At 39.2% G+C, this 24,470-nt stretch overlaps 1 protein-coding gene and 1 non-coding gene across 13 annotated transcripts in view; both read left to right on the top strand.

The window, feature by feature from the left end:
* VPS8 (VPS8 subunit of CORVET complex) overlaps window positions 1-24,470 on the top strand; it is a 229,439-nt gene that overhangs the window by 88,309 nt on the left and 116,660 nt on the right. For all 12 annotated transcript variants that reach the window (XR_002786485.2, XM_064278125.1, XM_064278406.1 and 9 more), the window contains 7 exons: window positions 991-1,213; window positions 5,450-5,539; window positions 7,999-8,050; window positions 14,636-14,678; window positions 16,442-16,514; window positions 17,253-17,372; window positions 23,804-23,875. Coding sequence is in view for 11 of the 12 variants with exons in the window: in XM_064278125.1 (XP_064134195.1) it covers window positions 991-1,213; window positions 5,450-5,539; window positions 7,999-8,050; window positions 14,636-14,678; window positions 16,442-16,514; window positions 17,253-17,372; window positions 23,804-23,875 (673 nt within the window). In the remaining variant the exon portion in view is untranslated. The remainder of the gene's footprint in view (window positions 1-990; window positions 1,214-5,449; window positions 5,540-7,998; window positions 8,051-14,635; window positions 14,679-16,441; window positions 16,515-17,252; window positions 17,373-23,803; window positions 23,876-24,470) is intronic.
* Window positions 4,829-4,947, top strand: LOC111751466 (small nucleolar RNA SNORA26). Its single transcript, XR_002786584.1, has one exon. It is a non-coding gene; the product is annotated as a small nucleolar RNA SNORA26 (small nucleolar RNA).

Below are 24,470 nucleotides of genomic sequence, written 5' to 3'. Positions count from 1 at the left end.
CAGAAGAAATATGGAAAAAATATAACAGTAATTTAGAGTAGTGGCTTGTAATTTTGAAAATTTCTGTTTCTGCAATAAGAGTGTTGCTGGATATATATGTATTTTTAATATGAACATTTTCTTCTTCCTCTCCCATCAGTACTCACTGCCCAAACCCTTTGGAAAGCAGGGGGTAAGAGCTACATTAGAGAAGCAAATTGGCTCTGCATATCAGCTCAGAATATTTAGATATCCATTAAAAAACCTGTTGTTTTTGAGTCGATTCTGACTCATAGCGACCCTATCGGACAGGGTAGAACTGCCCCATAGGGCTTCCAAGGAGCAACTGGTAGATTTGAACTGCCCCACGTTTTGGTTAGGAGCCAAGCTCTTAACCACTGCGCCACCAGTGCTCCATATCTAGATACCAGGGAGGAAGAAAGGATAAATTAGGAGGAGCCTTAAAATTGTTTTTTTTCCTATTCCATTATGTCACCATACTACCCATCCCCACATCAGTGTTGATGTCTCTAAGAAACTCTGTGCTGTAATAGGGGCCCTGGTGGTGCAGTGGTTAAGAGCTCCGCTGCTAACCAAAAGGCCAGTGATTCAAATCCACCAGCCACTCCTTGGAAACCCTATGGGGCAGTTCTACTCTGTCCTGTGGGGTTGCTGTGAGTCGGAATTGACTCCACAGCAACAGGTGAGAACATTGTATAGGTCAGATGACTGAGTGCAAAATTTGATTCCTATCACTTACCAGCTATGTGACTTTCAACAAATCATTTAATTTATTAGGGTTTTTTTTTTTTTTAATTTATATAAGCAGTATTGGGAGGATTAACTGAGATAACATATACAAAAAGGTTTTCAAAATAGAAAACTCTCTGTAAATATTGCTACTGTTTTTAATAAGCTCAGGAGTGAGTAGAGCTAAGGAAAAGATCAGTCCTAATTTAATGGATGTTTGGAATGATTCGAAAAGGTTCCCTTACCCCCTTTCTGTTACAGGGATCTTTTATTTAGCCAGATGTATGACAAACTAAGTGAGAATTCAGTGGCCAAAGGAGTGTTTTTGGAGTGCCTCGAGCCGTATATTTTAAGTGATAAATTGGTGGGGCTCACACCCCAGGTAATGAAAGACTTGATCGTTCATTTCCAAGATAAAAAGTTAATGGAGAACCTGGAAGCCCTCATCGTACATATGGATATCACCAGTCTTGATATTCAGCAGGTGAGTTTATGGACAGTCTACTGCCTATTAGAATAAACATTTTTATTGACTATATTACCTGACTGTGATCAGACCTCACTCTGCCTTCCACCAACCCCCGTTTTTTGTTGAGCACTTTTAGTAAGATGTCTTATGAATCTGTGTATATTTCAGTATATTTCTCTGGGCTGTTTTTAAATGAAAGCTAGATTAAACAGTCCTGCAAGGCAGGGATTATGTCTCCTGTCTTTGATGTCTGCCAGAGCTCTTGGCATAGGGCTTACATATAGTAGTTGCTCAAAAAATACTTGTTGACTGATCCTTCTTCATCAGCCTGCTTGGCCAGTACTATAGTTTTCATCCTGTAGGTACATTTCAGCCACAGGTACTTTCACATGAACAATAGAATATTTTTACCTTTACAAGTATAATACCATTTTTTCATAAATTCATGTATAAGGCCAGAGTTGGCAACTTTTGTATGTTGAGTTTTGAAAATGCGGACCATGGTATAGAGCAAATTATAGGACTTTTAGCACGATCACTCAGCCACTGTTTGATCATATCCCTCCTGTGTATCTACCGTCCCCATGATAAGGTTTCAGTTCTTAACTGAGAAGCAGTATCTGCTCTGGGCTAAGCTGTTTCACAGCTTAGTTCTTTGATTCCATATCTGTCGTAATATTGAGCATGCTACACCTACAAAGGTGCTAAGCCCTACTGAGTTAAAATATGAGAGTGTTAGATATTAGAAAGACCGTAAGCTAAAAAAAAGGCACCAAATCATGTAGAAATGAAGGATTTGGAAAAACCTTTGTTTTCTTTCTGGAGGCTCTTTATGAGTGCTTTGAGTTTGCAGAGTAAAGCCAGCTCTTCTTTCACATGTGCCTTTCCACATACGGGTAATTCGGCAAGCCTGGCAACAGGTTCAGTGATTGAGAACTAGCTTTATTTACCTATTACGGATATAGGAGAACTTTCTCGTTTCTTTTCTTCCCAATGTTTTAACTTTTTCCCAGTGCTGTGTAAAATGCAGTAGCGTTTTTCATGTTAAAGTAACAATAAAGATGTCTTTCCCTCAGTTCCCCATCTGTCCATATCAAGCCTTCTCCCCTTCTTCCTCCTAGATTACCGCCCCATCTCACTGCTCCCATTCACAGCCAGATTTCTTGAAAGCATCGTCTAGGCTGCTTTTTCTACTTTTTCCATATCCTACTAGCTCTTCAATCTTGTTTTCAATAGAGTCAGCAATAAACTTCACTGTATCGGCTATGGGAGCCCTGGTGGCACAGTGGTTAACCGTTCAGCTGCTAACCAAAAGGTCGAAGTTTGAATCCACCAGCCAATCCTTGAGAACCCTGTGGGGCAGTTCTACTCTGTCCTGTAGGGTCACTATAAGTCAGAATTGACTCGATGGCAACAACCCAACCTGCCATATCAAAACATTGAACAACATTTTTCAATCCTTACTTTATTTACTCTTTCAGCAGCATTTGTTTTTTAATTCAAGAAACATTTATTGAGGTCAGACTTGAGGGCACCTTAGTGACCATGGCAGTCAAAGCTTGTTCTCTCCTGAAGCTTACATTTTAGTAGAAAAGATTGACAATAAACAGATCAATAAACAAACCACAGAATACTCCCAAACAGTGTTATGTTAAAAATCAAACAGGGCAATATGGTAGAGAGAGAATGAGAGACTACCTTATGCTGGCTAGTTATAGAAAGCCTTTCTGAGGAGGTAACATTGAGTTTGGATTTTGAATGACAAGAAGGAGTCAGTAACGCACAGATCTTGGAGAAGAAGATTGTAATAGGTAAAAGCAACAGCTAGTGCAAAACAAAACAGCATTATGCCTTGGGAGCTCAAGCAACAGAAAGAAGATACGCAGACCTGGAACTCAGTGAAAGAGAGGTGGACCTTTTAAGCAAGATCACTCTGGTTTGCTTTGGGAGAACGAATGAGGAGTTGGGGCAGGGGCAAGTACAGAAAAAACAGGGAGACTAGTTGGGGGCTATTGCTATGGCCCTTGGCAGGAGATGGTAGCAGTGGGATGGGGGAGAGGTGGCCTAATTTCAGGTACGTTTTAAACATAGAATTGATTAGCTCATGAATTGGACGCAAGAGTCTGAGCATGTGGGAAAGAGAATTCAAGGATGATGCCTAGGTTTTTGACTTGAGAAACAGGGTAGATAGCAGCTCCTTTAAACACTGAATCAGAACTCTGGTGGCATCGTGGTTAATAGGTTGGGTGCTAACCAAAAGGTTGGCAGTTCGAATCTACCAGCCACTCCTTGGAAACTCTATGGGGCAGTTCTAGTCTGTCCTGTAGGGTTGCTATGAGTCGAAACCAACTCTATGGCAACGGATTTTGAATTTTTTAAGCACTGGAAGACTGGAGTAGGTCCAAGTTTGGAAGACAAAATCAGGAGTTCTGTTTTACAATTTATGCTTGAGATAGCTACTAGACATTCAGGTGAAGACAACAAGTACGTGGTTGGATATATGGGTCAGGAGTTCAGATACCAAGAATGTGGTTAGATGTATGGGTCAAGAATTTAGATACCAAGTACGTGGTTGGATGTATAGATCAGGAGTTCAGGTACCAAGTACGTGGTTGGATATATGGGTCAGGAGTTCAGATACCAAGTATGTGGTTAGATGTATGGGTCAAGAATTCAGATACCAAGTACGTGGTTGGATGTATGGGTCAGGAGTTCAGATACCAAGTACGTGGTTGAATATATGGGTCAGGAGTTCAGATACTAAATATGTGGTTGGATGTATGGGTCAGGAATTCAGATACCAAGTACGTGGTTGGATATATGGGTCAGGAGATCAGAGGGGAAGTTAGAGATGGAGCTGTAAACGTGTTAGTCATCAGTATAAGGATGTTTGGTCATGGCAGTCGCTGAGGGAGAGGGTAGATAGAAGAGGTCCCAGGACATGCCTTTCTCTAAATGGATTTTCTCATGACACCTCTTCTGTTTTCCCTCTTACTCTCTGGCTACTCCTTATCCTTCTCCTTTGTCAGCCTCTACTCTTCCTACTTTAGCTCTCATCTCTTGTCACGCTATACTATAAAATAACTCTCGTAGGAAGAGTACAGAGTACTCTGTACTTAAGTCATATCTGTTCCTCTTCCTAAATACTTTTTCAAACCTATTTCTCTCCACCCTTAAACACTTAAAGATCCTTTCCATCTCAAGACCTTCCCCCTTTATTGCTTCTTCTGTGTACAGAGCCCATAGTTTCCACCCCTGCTTTTAACTCACACACATTCCTCAGTTCCTAGCTTAAATATTGCTCCCTCAGGGATGACATTCTGAATTCTTCAGACCCAAGGCAGTTTCCTTTATAGCACTTATCACATTTGTCAGTAATGAGTTGTTTGTGTGATTGAGTATCTTCTCCAGGTTGTAACTTACCCCGTTTTGTGCCCTTGTCTTTTGGTGAGTGTCCAAGGTGAATGTAAGTTCTGTAAGGGTAGAGACCAGGTCTAGGGTTGTCTTGTTCATTGCTTTATCGCCAAAGCCTGGGAGAGAGCCTGAAGGCAGGCATTCAGTAAATACTTGTAGAACTCATGACCAAAGGTAAAATGAATATGGAAAAGGAGAAGGTAGAGACCCTTTCTTGTGCCATTTCAAGGTTGACGCTGTGATTTAAGAAGCTAACACAGAAGGTTGAATTCAGTCTCCGTGAAACCCAGAGCAGAGATCAGAGAACTCTTTGGATCCTCTCTGGAGTTACAACTGGAGAAAAAAGGGGAGAAAGGTAGAAAAGAAACAAAATTATACTTTGGAAACTGTTTAAGACTAGCTAGGTGGTACAAATGGTTTGTGCTTGGCAGCTAATCTAAAGGTTGGTGGTGGTGCCATGGAAGAAAGACCTGAGGGTCTGCTTCTGTAAAGATTAAAAACCAAACCCATTGAGTTGATTCTGACCTACGGGGTTTGTAAAGATTACAGCCAAGAAAACCTTATGGAACAATTCTACTCTGTGACACATGAGGTTGCCATAGGTTGGAATCAACTCGACGACATTTGGGTTATTTTGTTTGTTTTTTTAGTATTGAACCTACAACAGCTCTTACCTTGGCATTGTGTTTGAGTGTTATAATTTCAGCTTTTCTTGGAGAAGGAATTTGAAAAAATCAGGAAAGAGAATTTAGGATTTCTTCATTCTTAAAGTTTTAAAGAAAATAACAGGTGAAACCCTTGAATTGGGTGGACGAAGCGATTTTTCCATTTTTACAGATGGTTCTCATGTGCTGGGAAAATCGCCTGTATGATGCCATGATTTATGTCTACAACAGAGGGATGAACGAGTTTATTCGTCCCATGGAGGTAAGATAATTCCTAATTTGAAAACTTATTTAATATTGTATATTTTTTCCCCCCAGTCTGCATTTGCTTTGAATACGTGCTGTTGTTTTCATCTGATCATTTCCTAATTTTTTGTAGATTTATTAAACTTTTACCCGTTTTAGCTTGGGGCTTTTATGTAGTCTGTAGTTTCATGTTTTTCTCACATTGTATTCTTTTTTATCTGCATAAGTAGGTAATTAAATCCCAGGGAACAATAGATAAATTTAAAAATAATGCTTGCTTGTTTGATTTTAGCTATTTTTTTTCCTCCTAAACTTTTTTGATATGCTAATAGCTTTTCCAAAAGGCACAAGAAATATGTTCCATGGCATAATTGTATATAATAACGTCCTACTGGGTAATGCTATATGTAGATCTGTTCTGCTGGAGGAGGGGCCTGGAAATTGTGGGAGGTCATTATTTGTGGATTGCTAATTTCTTGCTTTTCCCAGCTCGAATTTGTAGTGTTCGTTATAATTCCTTATTCCCCTGGCCCTAGAAGAGAGCATTTAAAAAGTGTTTGGGTGTACTTTAAAAAGAACGAAACCCCATATCCATCTGGTTGTTTGCCTTAAGCTTGAAGACAGAATTGTGGACGCTGAGTTATATATATACGTGTAGTACCCCCTAGCCCTTTGCATTGTTGCAGTGGGGAATGTTACGTGGCTCAGAAGGGCCTGGCAGAAGGCATCCAGCCAAGTTTTTTGCAGATTTAGTGACCATCCAGCACTGCCTTCAGTGTTGTAAAATCGGCAATCATTCTATGACATTTCAGGCTTCTTTAAGCACCTTTGGCATGGTAGGGTGACTATCCCTCTGTATTAGTCATCTAGTGCTGCAATGGCAGAAATACCACAAGTGGATGGCCTTAACAAACAGAAATTTATTCTCTCACAGTTTAGGAGGCTAGAAGACCAAATTCAGGGTGCCAGCTCTAGGGGAAGGCTTTCTGTCTTTGTTGGCTCCTCTTTATTGATGATATGAGGTCTTCTCCCTCTGGCCGATTCTGTCTTTTATCTCTCAAAAGAGATTGACTCAAAATACAGCCTAATCCTGTAGATTGTATCCTGCCTGCCTCTTTAACATAACTGCCTCTAATCTTGTCTCATTATCATCACAGAGTTTAGGATTTACAACACATAGTATAAGATCACAAAATGGTGGACAACCACACAGTACTGGGAATCATGGCCTAGCCAAGTTGACACAAATTTTGGGGGGACACAATTCAATCCACCACACCTTCTAATTCATAACTCCCTCAATTTCAGTTGGACCTCTCTCCTCTTGGCCATTTTCTAAAATGAGTGGTGCATACTTCTTCCCCTGCTTTTCACCCTGGTTGTTTGTGTACCAGGTATTCTTACCAGGTATTCTTTATGCTTGAACATCTCAGCTGCTTTCTCGCTGGGATTCAGTACTTCCCTGAGGAAGACCTGTCAGCTGCCGCCTCACTGAGGCCCAGTACCTCCCTGGATGTGCAGAACGTTCTCTGTCCCGTTACTAAACCACAATGAGGAAGAGTTAATGCAATTTCTAGTTCCTTTCAAAATTTTTTTTTTCTTTTTCAAAATAACCACTGAAAACAGGTTCTAATTTGATGTATTCCACACTGGTAAAACGATTGCTGGGATTTCATTATTGCTGCTGTTGAAGTTTTTGTTTTATCTGTTTTTCCCCCCACAATCTGGTTTGCATTTGTACGTCTCAGGCGGAACATTGGGCTCTTGCAGTTGCCTTGTTTTGTGTTGAGAGTAGTTTTCAAGTTTAATGACTTTCAGCAGGAGCTTGGCGTTTGTTATTAAATATTCCTTTGGAGACTTTAGCAGTTGGAGGGTAGGTGCTCCTATAGTTTCTCTTACATTTCTCTGCCTATAAGAAAATCATTGTGCTTAAAAGTTTAGCTATTTTGGTACTTAAAAGAGGCCTAAATCAGGAGGGGCTGTTCCTGCCTTTTGAAAATTTCTAGATTTTTTAGAATGGGCGTGTCATCACATTTGAGATAACTACTAAAAAAAAAAAAACTAGAGCCCCTAAAATCTATTCCTCGTGCAAGTTTTGGCTGCCTCTGAGGTAAGAGTAATGCTTCGGTTACTGTTTTTTAAGAATGTAAAGCACTTTTAGGGACGTATAGGACACCTTACATACCAGAAATTATGATCTCAGCAAAGACCATCATCTGACTGGTGGTCATGAAACAGTTTCTTTCCATGAGGGAAGTGACAACAACGACCACGACAAGGACCGTTTCTCAGTGATCCTCCCCTGGGAGAACGGTACGTGTCCACACTAAAAGTTTTTATACCTAAGCTCCATAGCAAGTGACTATCTAACCAGGTCAGATAGGGGCAATTAATAGCTTAAGATTCTTGAGTATCTTTCTTAAAATATTACCCTTTGAAGTAACGGTGATTGTTTTCCTGTTAATTTTACCGCAGAAACTTTTCAGAGTCATCGCCCCTCCGCTGAATGCAGGAAAGACCCTCACAGGTAACAGCTCTCTATGCTTTCCTTTTCTTTTTTTTCCTAAGGTGTTATTAAACATCATAAAATTCACTGATTTTATGTGTATAATCTGAATTTTGATAATTATATATAATCATATAACCACCAGCATAATCAAAGTGTGGAGCCCTGGTAGCACAGTGGTTAACAGCTCAGTTGCTAATCAAAAGGTCGACAGTTTGAATCCACCAGCCGCTTCTTGAAAACCTGATTTTTTTTTTTTAATAATGAAACTGTAGGAGAAAGTATGGTTCCTTCATACTGAAAAAGTTTCCCTGGTCCCTTTGTACAGTCCCCCTCCAGATAATCATTCATCTTTTTCGGCCACCAGAATGTTGCCTTTTCTAGAATTTCATGTAAATGGAATCATACCATATGTAATCTTTGGTGTTTGATTTCTTTTACTCAGCATAATGTTTTTTGAGGTTCATCCACATTGTTGTATATACTAAGATTTCATTCCTTCTTATTGCTGACTAGTATTCCATCGGTTGAATATGCAGCAGTCCTCATGATTTGTGGATTCTGTACTTGCAAATTCTCCTACTCTCTAAAATTTATTTGTACTCCCAGAATCAATACTTGTGGCAGTTTTGCAGCCAGTCGCAGACATGCATAGAGTGACGAAAAATTTGGGTTGTCCGACGTGCACATTCCTAGCTGAGGTGGAACGGGGTGACACTCGGCCTCTTGTGTCAGTTCTCTTACTGTAAGCCTGTGTCCTTCATGGTCTATTTAGTGCCATGGTTTTTCATTTTTGCATCTCTCACTGGTGATTTCACTGTTTAAAATGGCCCCCAAGCATGGCGCTAAAGTGCCGTCTAGTGTTCCTAAGTGCGAGAAGTCTATGACGTGCTTATGGAGAAAATACATGCGTTAGGTAAACATTCAGGCATGAGTTACAGTGCTATTGGCCATGAGTTCATGTTAATAAATCAACAGCACAGTACGTATATAAAACCAACCAAAAAAAGCCAAACCCATTGCCATCGAGTCAATTCTGAATCATAGCGACCCTACAGGACAGAGTAGAACTGCCCCACAGGATTTCCAAGGAGCGCCTGATGGACTCGAACTGCCAACCTTTTGGTTAGCAGCCATAGCACTTAACCACTACGCCACCAGAGTGACCACACCAATAAAGGAAGAGGAAATCCGTTGATCTATACATGAGGCTTCCCCAGAAAGGGCTAAAGTGACATCCATAGTGCATGACGAAACTATGGAAAAGATGGAACAGCGGCTAAATTTGTGGATTTAAAAGATGACAACCAATAAGAGAAAAAAGTGTAGTGGACAGCATTTTTCTGAGAGCGAAAGCCAAAGAAATTTTTGGCCGTGTTACCCAAGATCAGAAAAATGTTAAACCCATCCCAGTTCGTATTTTATTATAAGGAAGTACTTACATATAATTAATTATAAGATATGTATATTATAAGGTTCTTTAAACAGACATACACACAAAAAAGGTTATGTATTGACTGGTTGATGAAAACGTGACTAGAGACTCACAGAAGCCTAAACGTGTATTCCCTCTCTGGGTAATCCTTCAGCATTTGCTAATTCAGTGATGATGGCACTTACCATGAATACTGAGAATTGTCTGGTGTGTAATTTATTCATCGATCAATGCGTATTTTAATGGCTTCCAGTTTTGGGCTATCCTGAATAATGCTGCTACAACATTTATAAACAAATTTTTATTTTATTAAACTCTTTATTTTGAGATAATTGTAGATCACGTGCAGTTGTAAGAAATAATGCGTAGAGATCCCATGTACTGTACCCAATGGTTCTCTACCCAGTGGTACTCTACCTGGTGGTACTCTACCCACCAGTACTCTCTCCAGTAGTTCCCTACCCAGTGGTCGTTTTCCCCTAATGATAGCATCTTGCAAGACTATGATACAATATTACCACCAGGATGTTGATGTTGATAAAGTCAGTATGTACAACAGTTCCGTCACTGAGAAGACCCTTCATGTTGCCCTTGCCCCTTATCTCTGGCCCTGGGCTGTGAACAAGTTTTTGTGTGGACATATAAGTATACTTGTCTTGAGTAAATACCTAGAATTGGAATGGCTGGCTTGTGTGGTAAATGTATATGTAACTTTCTAAAGTCCTGCCATATGGTTTTTCAAAACAGCTGTCCATTTTGCATATCCATCAGCAATATATGAAAGTTCCAGTTGCTCCACATCCTTGCAAACACTTGGTATTGTCAACTTTTTTAAACGTTAGCCATTCTAGTGGGTGTGTAGTGGTATCTCATTGTGATTTTAATTTTTATTTCCCTGATAGTTAATGATGTGTTGAACACCTTTTCCTGTGTTTGATGGACATTCACATATCTTCTTTTGTGAAGGGCTTGTCAAATCTTTAGCCCATTTTTTGTTCTTTGAGTTGTCTTCATATTATCGTTGTAAGAGTTATTCATGTATCCTGGGTGTGTCTTTTTTCAGTATTGTTTTACAAAAATTTTATCCCAGTCTGTGGCTTGCCTTTTTGTTTTTGGTTTTGGTTTCTTAACCGTAGCTTTTGAAAAGCCAACGTTTTTAATCTTCAGGCAGTCCATTTTCCTCATTTTTTCTTTTTTGGTTTAGGCTTTTAGTATTCTGCTTAGAAAATTCTTGTCCGTTTCAAATGTCATAAAGATTTTCCTTTAGAAATTTAATAATTTTAGTACTTGCATTTAGCATATAATCCATTTTGAGTTAAATTTTTTAAATTTTATTGTGCTTTAGTTGAAAGTTTATGGCATAAATGAGTTTCTCATTCAAAAATTCGTATACAAATTGCTTTGCGAAGTTGGTTGCAATCCCCACAATGTGTCAGCACTCTCCCCCTTTCCCTTTCCACCCTGGGCTCCCTGTGTCCATTTTTCCAGTTTTCCTGTCCCTTCCTGTCTTTTCTCCTTTGCTTTTGGGCAGGTATTGCCCATTTGGTCTTGTATACTCAATCGAACTAAGAAGCACGTCTGGGATTTTCATGGCTGTCTTTTTACTACTGATTTCTAATTTAATTTTATCATCATCAGAGAATATAGTCTATGATTCCAATGTTTTAAAATTTATTGAGACTTGTCTTATGGCCTCTGTCTTGGTAAACATACCATGTGCACTTGGAAAAAAAAAATGTATTCTGCTATTGTTGAATATAGTATATTATAAGGGAAACCCTGGTGGCGTAGTGGTTAAGTGTTACGGCTGCCAACCAAAGGTTCAGCAGTTCGAATCCACCAGGCGCTCCTTGGAAACTCTGTGGGGCAGTTCTACTCTGTCCTATAGGGTCACTGTTGTTCAATATAGTATATTATAAAAAAAATAATATAGATACCAATTAAATCAAGATACTTGGTAATATTGTTCATATCTTCTTTGTCTTTGCTGATTTCTTTGTCTAGTAGTCTGTCAATTGCTTAGAGAGGGTTTTTAGAATCTCCAGTTACCTATTTCTTTCAGTTTTGCTTCATATATTTTGAAGCCTTGTTATTGGGTACATGTACATTTATGGTTTGTTATGTCCTTTTATTGAATCGATACGTTCACCTTTATGAAGTGTCTCTATCTCTGGTAATATACATTGTTCTTAAATCTATTTTATCTGATACCGATATGGCTGCTGTGGCCTTTCTATGATTACTATTTGCGTGGTACATCTTTTCCCATGCATTCACTTTCAACCTATTTATTTCTTTAAGACCTGTCTCTTGTAGAGAGTGTTTTAGTTGGGCCTTGTTTTTAAATCCATTCTGACAATGTCTATCTTTTAATTGGAGTTTAGACCATTAATGTAATTGGTGATATGGTTGGGTTTGTGCCTACAATTTTACTTTTTGTTTCTACTCATCTCTTCTCTATGTTTTGTTCTTCTATCCCTCCTATCGTTCTCTCTTTCTATTTGGTTATTTTAATATGCATTAGAATTCCGTTTTAATTTTCCTAGCTTTTTTGTTTTTTGTTTGGTGCACGCATTATTTTTATAGTGGTTTCCCTCAGGGAGACAGCTCTAGTCTCAGTTCAGAGTTTTTCTCTTTGGCTAAACTGCTTCGATTCTTTTTCACACATGGTAATTTAAGGATTAGTTAGGGATGTGGGCAGACAGTTTGGAGACCTCTCTGACTCCCTCTTGGGATTCCTCCGCTGTCTTCTACATTCATGATTTCCTGGCTTCACTTTTCTGGTTCCATAAGCCAGGAAGATTAGGGGTTTTTCACGTGCCCCCTTGTTGCTGCTGTGTGTGTGTCAGGGAGTGCACTTAGCCCAGGTGAAGGCCACAGAGAAGGAAAGCTCCCTGTACATCTGCCTATCTCTCCTCCCACAAGTGAGCGTCAACTCCCCACCAGGTTATGTATGCTTCTGTTCGACCTCTACGACCTTCAGGTAGCTTTTGTGTATCCAGGTTTTGTAGTTTTTTTCTCTAGGAGAGGGGGTGGGGGTCATTTTGTAGGGCTTAGTCCCTCATAAGATGGATTGACACAGTGGTCACAACAATGGGCTCAAACATAGCAACGGTTGTGAGGATGGCGCAGGACCAGGCAGTGATTCACTCCGTGGTACCTGGGTTCTCTGTGAGTTGGAACCGACTGGATGGCACCTAACAACAGCAGTCCCTCAGACCTAGTAGCAGCCCTGAGCCTAATCTTTTTGAGACAGATTTGAAAATTGCTTTTAAAAAATATATGTAGCTGAAATGAAAGCAGAATATTGAAAATTCCAAATGGAATTGATGAGTTTTTGCTACAGAGAATCTTCTAAAAGAAAAAGATATTGGGGAGAGAAAAGGAGTAGAAAAGGGGTCAGATAAATACATATATAAGTTCAGTTCACTGTACATTTAATAAGCACCTACTGTGTGCCAGACACTGTGTTGGATAATAGGAATACAGAGATGAATAACACACTCCCTGCACTTAAGAAACAGTAGTGGAATAATGGAGAGATATATGTTAGATGGAGCCCTGGTGGCTCAGTGGTTAAGAGCTCAGCTGCTAACAAAAAGGTCGGCAGTTGGAATCCACCAGCCACTCCTTGGAAACCCAGTGGGGCAGTTCTCCTCTGTCCTATAAGGTTGCTACGAGTCAGAATTGACTCAAAGGTTTGGCTGTTTTGGTTTTATATGTTAAATAAGTAAATTTAACTCTCTTAGGGATGTCATGAGCCAGATACATTCCATCTGAGATTTATAACAGTAAGGGTCAATGAACATGAACCGTTTCTACCAGTAAAGTGATTGCCACAATGTATCATGCTAGTCGAGTTGGGTCAAACAATATTTGGAATTGATGCAAAATGTAATTGTTCATATTATTTTGAACAATTTTAGTTTATTTGCACTAATGACATCAAAGAGTTGAAGTATTTTTGAAGGATTAGTGATGAAAGATTTACAATTGCTTGCTTTGTGTCCAATATTCATATACCAAAAAGGGACACTTTAGCTTATCATCATCACCAACCACAGATCCCTGTAAACCTGCACACACCGTCAGAATTCCTGACCACTTCACCCATTACTGATGCTCCTACTCTATCCTAAATTGACTTTGATCCATTGGCCTAAATCTTGGTCTAATTATATCTCTGATTTTTTCAGTCAAACAGGCTTATGATTCTAAAATTGTATAACTTAGAAGAATAGAAACCAACAAACAAACAAGAAAATCAAACCCATTGCCATCAAGTCAATTCCGACTCATAGCGACCGTATAGGGCAGATTGGAACTGCTCCATATGGTTTCCAAGGAGCAGCTGGTGGATTCGAACTGCTGACTTTTTGTTTGGTAACTGAGCTCTTAACTACTGTGCCACCAGGGCTCCAGAAGAATAGAAGGGACCCTCAAGTCATCTAGTATATATAAACCCCTTATCTGAGAACAATGGCCTTTAGAGTACTGTAGGTGGTAAGAGTCCATGTTATGAATGAGATGAAATTATAGTTATGCCTTGTTGTTAGGTGCCATCAAGTTGTTTCTGACTCATAGCGACCCTAAGTACTACAGAACGAAACACCACCCGGTCCTGCACCATGCTCACAATTGTTGTTGTGCTTGAGCCCACTGTTGAAACCATTGTGTCAGTCCATCTCGTTCAGGACCTTCCTCTTTTTTGCTGACCCTCTACCAAGCATGATCTCCTCCTCCTCCAGGAACCAATCCCTCATGATAACATGTCCAAAGTATGTGAGATTTAGTCTTGCCATCCTTGCTTCTGTGGAGCATTCTGGTTGTTATGCCTTAATATCAATTGGCTATGTTTTTTTATGATCTGTAATTCCTTAACTTATTGCTTGCTCTATGCCTTCCCCCAGACCCACGCTAGTGGTTAAACCCCCAGTACATAGATCTCTACCCTCAGGTCTGTTCCTTGAATAACTCATATTGATTTTAGGTCTATGAAAAGAATCTAATGGAAATTCTAAAAATAATAAAGTGGTCCTGTCTCATTTTTATGGTTATTTGGGAATATATTACCTCACCTTAAATGCGAAGTTTTATTTTTTGTTTCCACGTAATGATTCTATTTCTGAAAAGGTTTTGAGAGAGAATTGCTAAAGATCTTTCTATTTTAGATGAGCAAGTTGTTATGGGCAACAAGCTTCTTGTATATATTAGGTAAGAATTTTTACGTATTTGTCTGTGTGTATGTTCCTTCCATAATTCTTTTTTATATTCTTAGAGGTACTATCATCTCTTATCTACATAATGCTTTTCATTTTTGAAAAATTTTTCATGTAGGGCTGTTGTTCTCCATCCCTACCTGCTCAGGACATTTGGCAAATCCCTGGGTGGTACAGATGGTTAAACACTTGACTACTAATCAAAAAGTTTGTGGTTCAAACCCACCCAGAGGCACCTTGGAAGACAGGCCTGGCAATCTGCTTCCAAAAGGTCACAGCCTTGAAAACCCTACAGAGCAGTCTCCTCTGCACACATGGGGTCACCTTGAGTTGGAATCGACTCAACATCAACTGGTTTTCGGTTTGGAGACATTTTTGGTTGTCACAGCTCGGGGTGGAGGATGCTGCTGAGCATCCTAAGTGCACTGGACAGCTCCCCACAGCAAAGAATTATCTGGTCCAAAATGTCAGTAGTCCTGAGGTTGGAAAACCCCTGATGTGTAATATTTTACTGCTGACAGCTCAGTAGAGTATGTGTTATCTCCACTTTTTATATAAGGGGACATGGTGTGCTTAAATCATGAAGAAGTTAGTGGCAGAGGCAAAACTGGAATGCTTGTCTTCTGACCCCTGGAGCAGAGCATTTTCCAGTAGACTGTGTAGACTCAGGATTGAGCCCTGAGAGCACTTCCAGATAAACCGCTGCCTGGCTGGCAGCAAGCAGGCAGACAGGAAGGTGGCAGAACCCTAACAGAGCGTCGTCTTCACTCCTGTGAAGCCCTAGTTCACTTCAAGCCCTAGTTCACACTTGTTAATGTAGATTCTTTAGTGTAGACAAGTATATGTAGCAATGTTTTCCTAGTACTTTGTTATCTGTAGGGGCCTGGTGCTGCAGTGGTTAAGTGCTTGGCTGTTAACCGAAAGGTCTGCAGTTCGAGCCCACCAGCACCTCCTTGGGAGAAAGATGTGGCAGTGTGCCTCCATAAAGACTAAAGCCTTAGAAACACTATGGGGCAGTTCTACTCTGTCCTATAGGGTCACTGCGAGTCAGACTTGACAGCAATGAGTTTGTTTGTTTTTCTAATGATCTGTACTTTAAACTCCTTAGAACATGCTTGCACCCACCTCTCTCTAACATTGAAAATGATAGTCTAGCTCAGAGAGGTTTAAAATCTCCCTTACCCCAAGATAGAAAAAACCAGAACATATTCAGAAGACATTTGTAATAATTCACCCCACAAGGGAAATCATTAGCCAATTTCTGATTTGGAAGCAAACCTGTGGAGTGAATTTCTCGTCATATCTCACTCTCCCTGAAGGCTGCCTGTTGTGATACTTTCCAGATGTTTCTTTGCCCAGCTAATCTTCCTCTCTAGTCTCCATTCTCAGAACCACTGGTTTAAAAGTCTCTGAGAACATCAGGCTATTAGGAGGTAAATCCTACTGTAATGGCACCACTGGGTTCTGTCTAGACTCTGGGTTTGGGACCTTTAGATAATCCGTCCCCATTCCTCCTTGCCCTTTAGTGTAGCTTAGGTTTTCCTTAGGAAAAATAAGAAGAAATAAAAGTTTCTACTCAGTCACAGGAAGTCTTACTTCACCACCAGCCCCGTCACCCACATTTTCTGACCCTGATATCTGACAAAAGCTGAGTTTGGTTAAGAATCAAACTGGTATCTAGGGTCTGGGAAGCCGTGTGTTACTGGGAGTTAACCCTTTGTAAGTCACAAAGTCTCTGTCCTCATTCTTTCCTTTTAGCTGTTGCCTAGCCGGTCGTGCTTATCCCCTTGGTGACATCCCTGAAGATCTTGTTCCCTTGGTTAAAAACCAGGTTCGTACTATTTTCACAGCATTTTTACTGTCACCTCCTGTTAAGGCGCCCTGGTGATACAATGGTTAAGCGCTTGGCTGTTAACTGAAAGGTCAGAGGTTTGAACCCATCAGCCACTCTGAGGGAGAAGACCTGGCGATCTGCTCCCATAAAGAATTCAGCCTAGGAAACCCTATGGGGCAGTTCTACTCTGGCCTACAGGGTCGGTATGAGTCAGAATCGACTCGATGGCACATAACAACAACATACTTCTTGTTAAGGTGCACTAAAAACAAATTCTAGTTGAGGATTACATATGGGCCAGGAGCTATAGGCTAATATCGGAGAGACCCTATACACCACAATCACTGAAGTCAGTAATTATAACTGGGACAGGTTTTAAGAGAGAACATATGACATAAACCAAAAAAACCAAACCCGCTGCTGTCGAGTCAATTCCGACTCATAGCGACCCTATAGGACAGAGGAGAACTGCCCCATAGGGTTTCCAAGGAGCACCTGGTGGATTTGAACTGCTGACCTTTTGGTTAACAGCTGTAGCACTTCACCACCAGGGTTTCCAACTTACGACATAAAAAAGAACCCACTGCCGTTGAGTCATAGTGGCCATTAAACTGAATTCAAGCTGCCTTTATTTGTATATGTTATTTAATCCAAATGGGGATCATTACTTCAGCAAAATAGCTGTCAGGCAAGACTAAAAGGGGGAAATAACCACCATTTTTTTTTGAACTTCAGGTTTTTGAATTTCTAATCCGTCTGCATTCAGCAGAAGCTTCCCCTGATGAAGAAATCTATCCCTATGTTCGGACTTTGCTGCATTTTGACACAAGAGAATTTCTAAACGTTTTGGCACTGGTAAGAAATAGTATGATTTTAAGATATTTTCCAAGGAGGCACCGTGAGCATTTTTTTTTAATAGAAAGAGAAGTAGTGATTCTTCTGCAAGTGCAGTCCTTCCGCCCTAACAGTCAAGATTTCAAATGTTTAATTTGGTTATGTCACCTACATTGACTTTCTCGTTCTTGATATCTGTCCCTCCTAACCCCAGTCTCTCAAGCACCGCCATGGAAAAATGCAGAAAGCAGGGTAGGTGTTATAAATTCTGTTTGATGTTGTAAATTATATTCCTTGACATACTAAACGTGGAAGACGGGCGTGAAGGAGACGAGGTGCCGCTGATAAGGGAAATGACTGGCATTGAAACGACGAAGCTTCCTGCTTAAAAGTCACCCTTTTGCATGTTTGATTAGTGATACATTGGGATGGCCAGATTTCTGTGAAGATGCCCCTAGGGAATGGTTAAATAAACTATGATATATCTTCTCAATTAAATAGCATATAGCTGTTTTTTTAAAGAGTTTTTGATAACCTGGGAAATGCTTACTTTATAGTGTTTAATGGAAGGAGCAGGGTGACTCCACACACACACATGCATACACACTATTTGGAGGAAAAAAGACGGGAAGGAAGTAGACCTAAATATTAATAATCATTAATATTAATCATTAGTATTGATATCACTGAGATTGGACAGATTTCCCTTATGAACACACACTACTTTTATAAATTTAATAACAATAAACTGCTAACAGCAACAGCAAGTTAAGTAGCTATGAGAAGATTGAGCTTCAAATTATAGTTTAAATTATTTTAATTTGAAAATCTGACTTCAGGGTAGTAACTTGAATTGTGTCGAAAGAAGGGAAAAGAAACTTAGACTTGGAAGTCAGGTCTAGTTGTTTAGACATACAGAGGAAAACATAAGGATACTTGGAGCCTGGCATGTGGGAATAAAGAATAGGAAATAGTAGGTAGAGTCAAAAAGAATGGTAGAGAGCAGCAAAGAATTGTACCTGATTTCCATTTTTTAATGACCCATGATAGCACTGAACATTTTTTGGAAGTTATGCTGATAGCTGATGTTTGAATTATGATACTGGGATTTATAGTAAAATTCAAAACTGTCTCTCTCTGAAGTCATTCATTTGCTTGACAAACATTCAAGTACCCGTACGTCCCAAGCATTCTGCTAACTGGGGACTGCAACTTTGGCTGAAGGGTGTACAGACTTATGAAGTAAGTGATCATAGCACAGTGGAGTATATGCCATAGGGGACCTGCAGGATACTGCGGGAACACTTTGGAGGGTATCTGACGAAGAGCCAGGAAAGGTTTCTTGGATGAAATGGTGTACAGGCTGAGTCTTAAAGGATGGATAAGTAAAAGACAGATAGGTGAAGGGTAGGAAAAATATCCTAGACAGAAGGAGAGAATATGTAAAAAGGCCTGGAAACCAGACAGCAATGCGTGTTTAAGGAATTGAGAAAAAATCAGTATGGTGTTAGCTGTTAGTTTTTGTCAGTGCTCATGCTCTGGATGGGGAAGTTTCTTTGCTTCTAGTCACAGCTTGCTGAGAGTTTTCATCAGGAATAGGTGTTGGGTTTTGTCAGATTTTTTTTTTTTTTTATTAAAATGATCATATGGTTCTTCTTTTTTAGTTTGTTAGTATGGTGAATTACCTTGATTGATTTTGGAACATTAAACAAGCCTTGCATTCTGAGATAAACCCCACTTGGTCATGATGTATTATCCTTTTCATATATTTTTAGATTCAGTTTGCTAAAAAGGAATGTCCATCAGTTATAGTGGTCTGTATTTTTCTTGTAATGTTTTTGTTTAGTTTTGGTGTCAGGGTAATGCTGATGTTGTAGGACGAGCTGGGATGTGTTACCTCCTCTTCAGTTATCTGGAAGTTTGTGAAAAATAGTTATTATTATTCCTAAAATCATCAGTAGAATTCACCAGTAAAGCCATCTAGTCTGGAGTTTTCTTTATGGGAAGATTCTTAAACTGCAGATTTTAGTTAATAGATACAGGAATATTCAGAGTTTCTGTTTCTTCTTGAATGAGTTTGATAGTTTGTATCTTTAAAAAAAATTTTATCCATTTCATCTAAGTTGTCAAATTTATTGGCAAAATTTGTTTATAATATCCTCATGCTATCCTTTTAATATCTGTAGAATCTCTAGTGATGTCATCTCTTTTTCCTGATAATGGTACTCCGTGTCTTCTCTCCTTTTTATCCTGATAAACCTGGCTAGAAGTTCATCAATTTTATTCATCTTCTTAAAGAACCAGATTTTTTATTTCAGTGATTTTCTCTATTCTTCCCCCCCCACCCCAGTTTCAGTGGTTTTCATTCTGATCTTTATTATTTCCTTCCCTGCTTACTTTCAGTTTATTTTTGCTCATTGTTGACTATATTCTTCAGAGGGAAGCTGAGGTCACTGTTCTGAGGCTTTTCTTTTTAATATAGATGTTTAGTGCTATCAATTTTCCTCTAAGCATTGCTTTAGTGTCAAGCCACAATTCTGTTTTTATTCCATTTGAAATATTTTCTGATTTTGTTATTGATTTCTTCTTTGTCCCATGGGTTATTTTGAAGTGTATTATTTAGTTCCCAAATATTTGAGGATTTTCCAGAGATTTTTCTTTTACTAATTTCCAGTTTAATTTCTTCATAGTCAGGAAATATATGTTGTATGCCTTGAATCATTCTAAATTTACTGAGACTTGTTTTATGGCCCAGGAAAATGATCTATCTTGGTAAAGGTTCCAAAATATACTTGAGAAGAATATGCATCCTGATCTTGTTGGATGGAGTGTTCTTTAAATGTCAATTAGCTGATTTCTACTACTTGTTCCATCAGTTTTCGAGAGAAATGAATTGTTGATTTGTCTCTTTTCTCTGTTCCATTATGTTGTATTTTATCTTCAGAAACTCCTATCATTTGTATGTTGGATCTTCTCTATCTTCTATATTTATAACCTTTTATCTAGTCTCTTTAACTTCTTTATTTCAATTTCATTTTCTTGATTCTTTTCATTTACGTTCTCCGTTTTTCTTACTGCGCTTTTGGTTTTAGCTTTTCTTTCTTGGGTGCCGTGTAATCCTGTCTTCATTTCTGATCTGAGATGACTTTGTCTTTTCTTCACTCTTTTTTTTTTCTGAGTTCAACCAGGTCTTATTTCATATCTTCCTGTTCATATTTTTTCTGAATTCTTAAATTTCTGGTTTGTGGTATTCTTTTATATTTATAATTGTTTAAATAATTTTTAATACATGTTCGGATAATGGTATAGTTTACCTCTATTTTATAGATAGTTTTTGTTTTACTTTATTCTGGAATGTCTTCATCTGCTGAAAAGTTTTTATTCTCATTTTCTGTGTTGGATTTTTCTGGAGTAGCAATAGCAGATGATCTTACTGGAAGGAGGGAGAAAATGACTTACTAGTTTTCCTAGTTCAAAGGTACCTTCTAATTTTACTACAGTAAAGTACAGTTTCTTAAATATGACACGGTGGTTAAGAGTTCAGCTGCTAATTAAAAGGTCAGCAATTCAAATCTACCAGCTGTTTCTTGGAAACCGTATGGGGCAGTTCTACTCTGTCCTATAGGGTTGCTATGAGTCAGAATCGACTCAACAGCAAGGGGTTTAGTTTTTGGTTTTTTTAATCATCTTCTCGTTCTTTGACATTATCTTGTTTTAGTAGGAACTTTATCTTGATCCATTTCTTTCTTTACCATAAACCTTTACCACTAACCCTCCAAGGAGTATCTCCCTATTCCCAAGGTACCTCCCTCTATCCCAAAAACGATGTCTTACCAACCCTACTACCTCTGATCCAAACTTTCCTGACCCCCTCCTTTTCTCTCCCTAACAGCCAGTGCTCTGATCTACCAGGTCTTAGATCTGATCTCAGTATTTCCTCACACAGGGTGAATCTCTCTTTTCTTCTGGAGATGAATTCTATTTGATATTATGGTTTTCTGCTACCACTAGAAACTTCTCACATCCTGCTTTCTTCTACCTTATCCCATCTTGACTTCTCTTTTGTGTTAGGGGCTTTGGAGCAAACTCTGCTAATTTGGGATGTTTATTTTCCCACTTACATGTAAGTTAAAAGTTTTAGGTATTTGTCATCCTCCTACTTTTTCCATTATCATGGATTGTGGGTGATTCTATTTGTTCTTTTTTATTATACTGGGGCCTTTTTGAGGGGTGCGTGAAAATATTAGGACAGTGGCTCACAAACTACAGCCAGTGGACAAAATCCAGCCCTGTTTGACCTCTGCAAGCCAACAATGGTTTTTACATTTTTAAAAAGTTGTAAAAAAAGTAAATAGAAAGAAGAGAATGTAACAGAGACCACATGTAGCCTGCAAAGCCTGAAATATTTACTATCTGGCCCTTTACAGAACAAGTTTGTGACCCTGGATTACGATTTAACTGAGTATTATGTGGTGGTTAAGAGCTACGAATGCTAGCCAAAGGTCAGCAGTTTGAATCCACCAGCCACTCCTTGGGAACCCTGTGGGGCAGTTCTCCTCTGTCCTGTAGGGTTGCTATGAGTCACAATTAACTTGACGGCAAGGGGTGGCTTTATGCCACAAAGACCCCATAATAATTTTTAAGAGACTACAGAAAAAAGATTTTGTGACCGAATTCACAGATGACATTGAACTTGTGTATCTAAAACTCTGTTTCTCCATTAGGACACCTCTGCATATTTTTCTCTAACAAGCTTTGTATGATCAGAAGCATCATTGCGGAATGATTATGTTCTAACAAAGATGTGCCATTTGGTGGCAGTTGTTAACTAGACCAAAATATGTCATTGTATTGTGGTATAATACCACTTAATCATGCTTATTGAAACAAGCTTTCAAGATCTGTTTCAAAGCAGTGAATACATGTTGCCAAAAGGAAAATGGGTAGGAAAATTATTTTATTACTTGCTGTCACTGCTCTAGTTGTAAAAATGCGTATGTTAATTCTCCATGGCTTCGTACTTTATTTGAACAGACCTTTTATTAGCAGGTGGTGCCTTCTATTTGTGCCTGTGGAGTGACATCTCACTTTGGCAGCCGTGTGTGTGTGTGTGTGTGTGTGTGTGTGTGTTATAAACTAGAAGATAGAGCTGAGATACTTTCTAAGCCAACTACCTGTCATATTTCACCCGTTTAAATGTCAGAATTTCTTCTCTCGAAGCACTTCCAGATTAAGAATTCCTAGTTTCCTTGGTAACTCATTTCAGTGTTTCTCAACTAGCTAGCAGCCAATCAGTCTAGTTAAAGAGAAAGATTTTTAAAATTTTTTTCCATTTTTGTCTGTAAATAATCAAACTAGACAATTCAACGGTTGTTTAAGTGCCTACTGTGTGCCAGACAGGAGAAAGACGGGAGGGGCGTGCTAATAAGAAACAGCACAAGCCAAGAAAGCCGCCTTGGAAGACGCTGGAGGAGTTGATATGAATGTAATTGTGATGTAGCCTTGAAAGTTCCTGGCTATGAAACTCCTTTTTTGTCCATTTGAACTATAAGCAGTCCATTTTCTTGTTACAGGAAAAAGCGGTAAATGATTACTATGTGGATTTCAGGCATTTCTCAGGGCTGCATGTGCTAAGCAAAAGCCATAGGAAAGACCTCCGAGCCTTTAATCATTTTTTTTACTCATGAAATATTTTTTATTTCAATTCCTGATAGTGGATAAAATTTCAGCTCCCTTCCTGTGTGCGTCCGAGGGGCAGTAGTGATTTTTGTGATACGCTGCTATTGTGTGCTGACTGCCGGACAGAAGCCAGTGCCATCGTTTACTCCAACACAGGTTCTATTCAGAATACACTTGCTGTCCTGGAACAGGCACAGAGAATAAAAGGTGCTTTATTTGGCAGCGTTTTTTAAAATAGGATACCTATTCTTCGTAAGTAGGCTTAAGAAACTTTAACAGTTTGACAGTTTTACCATTTCAGTTTTTAAAAATACCTGTCTTTGAATATCCCTTTTTTTAGTTGTCATGGAACTCATGAGGATTCTTTTTCATGACAGTTCAGCGACTGGATTTCAGTTCTCCTTTCCAAATATGTAGACTGAATGGCTGAGCATGGGGTTTTCCATCCTTCTCCCAAATTGCCTCCTGCCATTCATGTTCCTTCTCTTTTTCTTTGACTTCCTTTCACAAATCACTTTTTGGTTGTATGATAACCACTCACTTTCTATACTTCTGATCTACTTTTAAGTCTCTGAGTAGCATGCAGTGTTAAATGCTGTAGCTTTCTGCTTAACTCACTAGAAATAACTCATCATTAAAGGTGTATAAGGAAAAACCTGATGAGCAGTGATTATCTTATTTAGGAATTTACTTGGATTTTATGAACAATAATTTAATACCTCGTTTCCTTCTAAAATTTGCAAATAATAATTTTTTTAATTTCTTCCTTTCAGACCTTTGAAGATTTTAAAAATGACAAGCAAGCTGTAGAATATCAGCAGCGAATTGTGGATATTTTGTTGAAGGTAAGTATTCGAGGAACACACGCTGCAGTGATGTTTATACGCAGAAAACTGAATGATTTGACAGCATGTCCTAAAATACCCTTGTTTACCGAAGTGATGTGTTGCAGTCGTATTTTACAATTTGATTATGGTGCCTTTGTCCCCGAGTGCTGAATGGAGTGCTAATCGTTCATTCAGAAGACATTGAACGTAGCTCAGCTTAATGCAGGACACAGGGTACCACTCTTGAGAAACGCACATTATGATAATTGCTATGTTAGTGGGATTACATGCAATAATAGCGACTGACTTCAGAGTTCTTTAGGAAAATCCTGAACCTGAAGAATCTTCTCCTGTCACATACCAGCATCCCTGAGCTGCTAAGGCAGCGCCATGGTATTACCATGGTGACACTGAGGCATGATGGGAGACCCCAGAGATGACCATCCTGGTCTGAATCTAACTGTATTCAGCACACAGCTGTTCTGAGATCTGTGCTGTTGCTAGTGAACAAGTACAGAGACAGGCTCTTTTCCTTTCCACCTGCACAGCTTCAATCAGGCCAGCTTCTGCTTGTAGCCAAAAGCTCAGATTGTTCTTTCTGTTCATTTGGCTG

Source organism: Loxodonta africana, chromosome 1 (assembly GCF_030014295.1).
Source record: "Loxodonta africana isolate mLoxAfr1 chromosome 1, mLoxAfr1.hap2, whole genome shotgun sequence".
NCBI lineage: Eukaryota > Metazoa > Chordata > Mammalia > Proboscidea > Elephantidae > Loxodonta > Loxodonta africana.
This window is presented reverse-complemented; position numbering and strand designations above follow the sequence as displayed.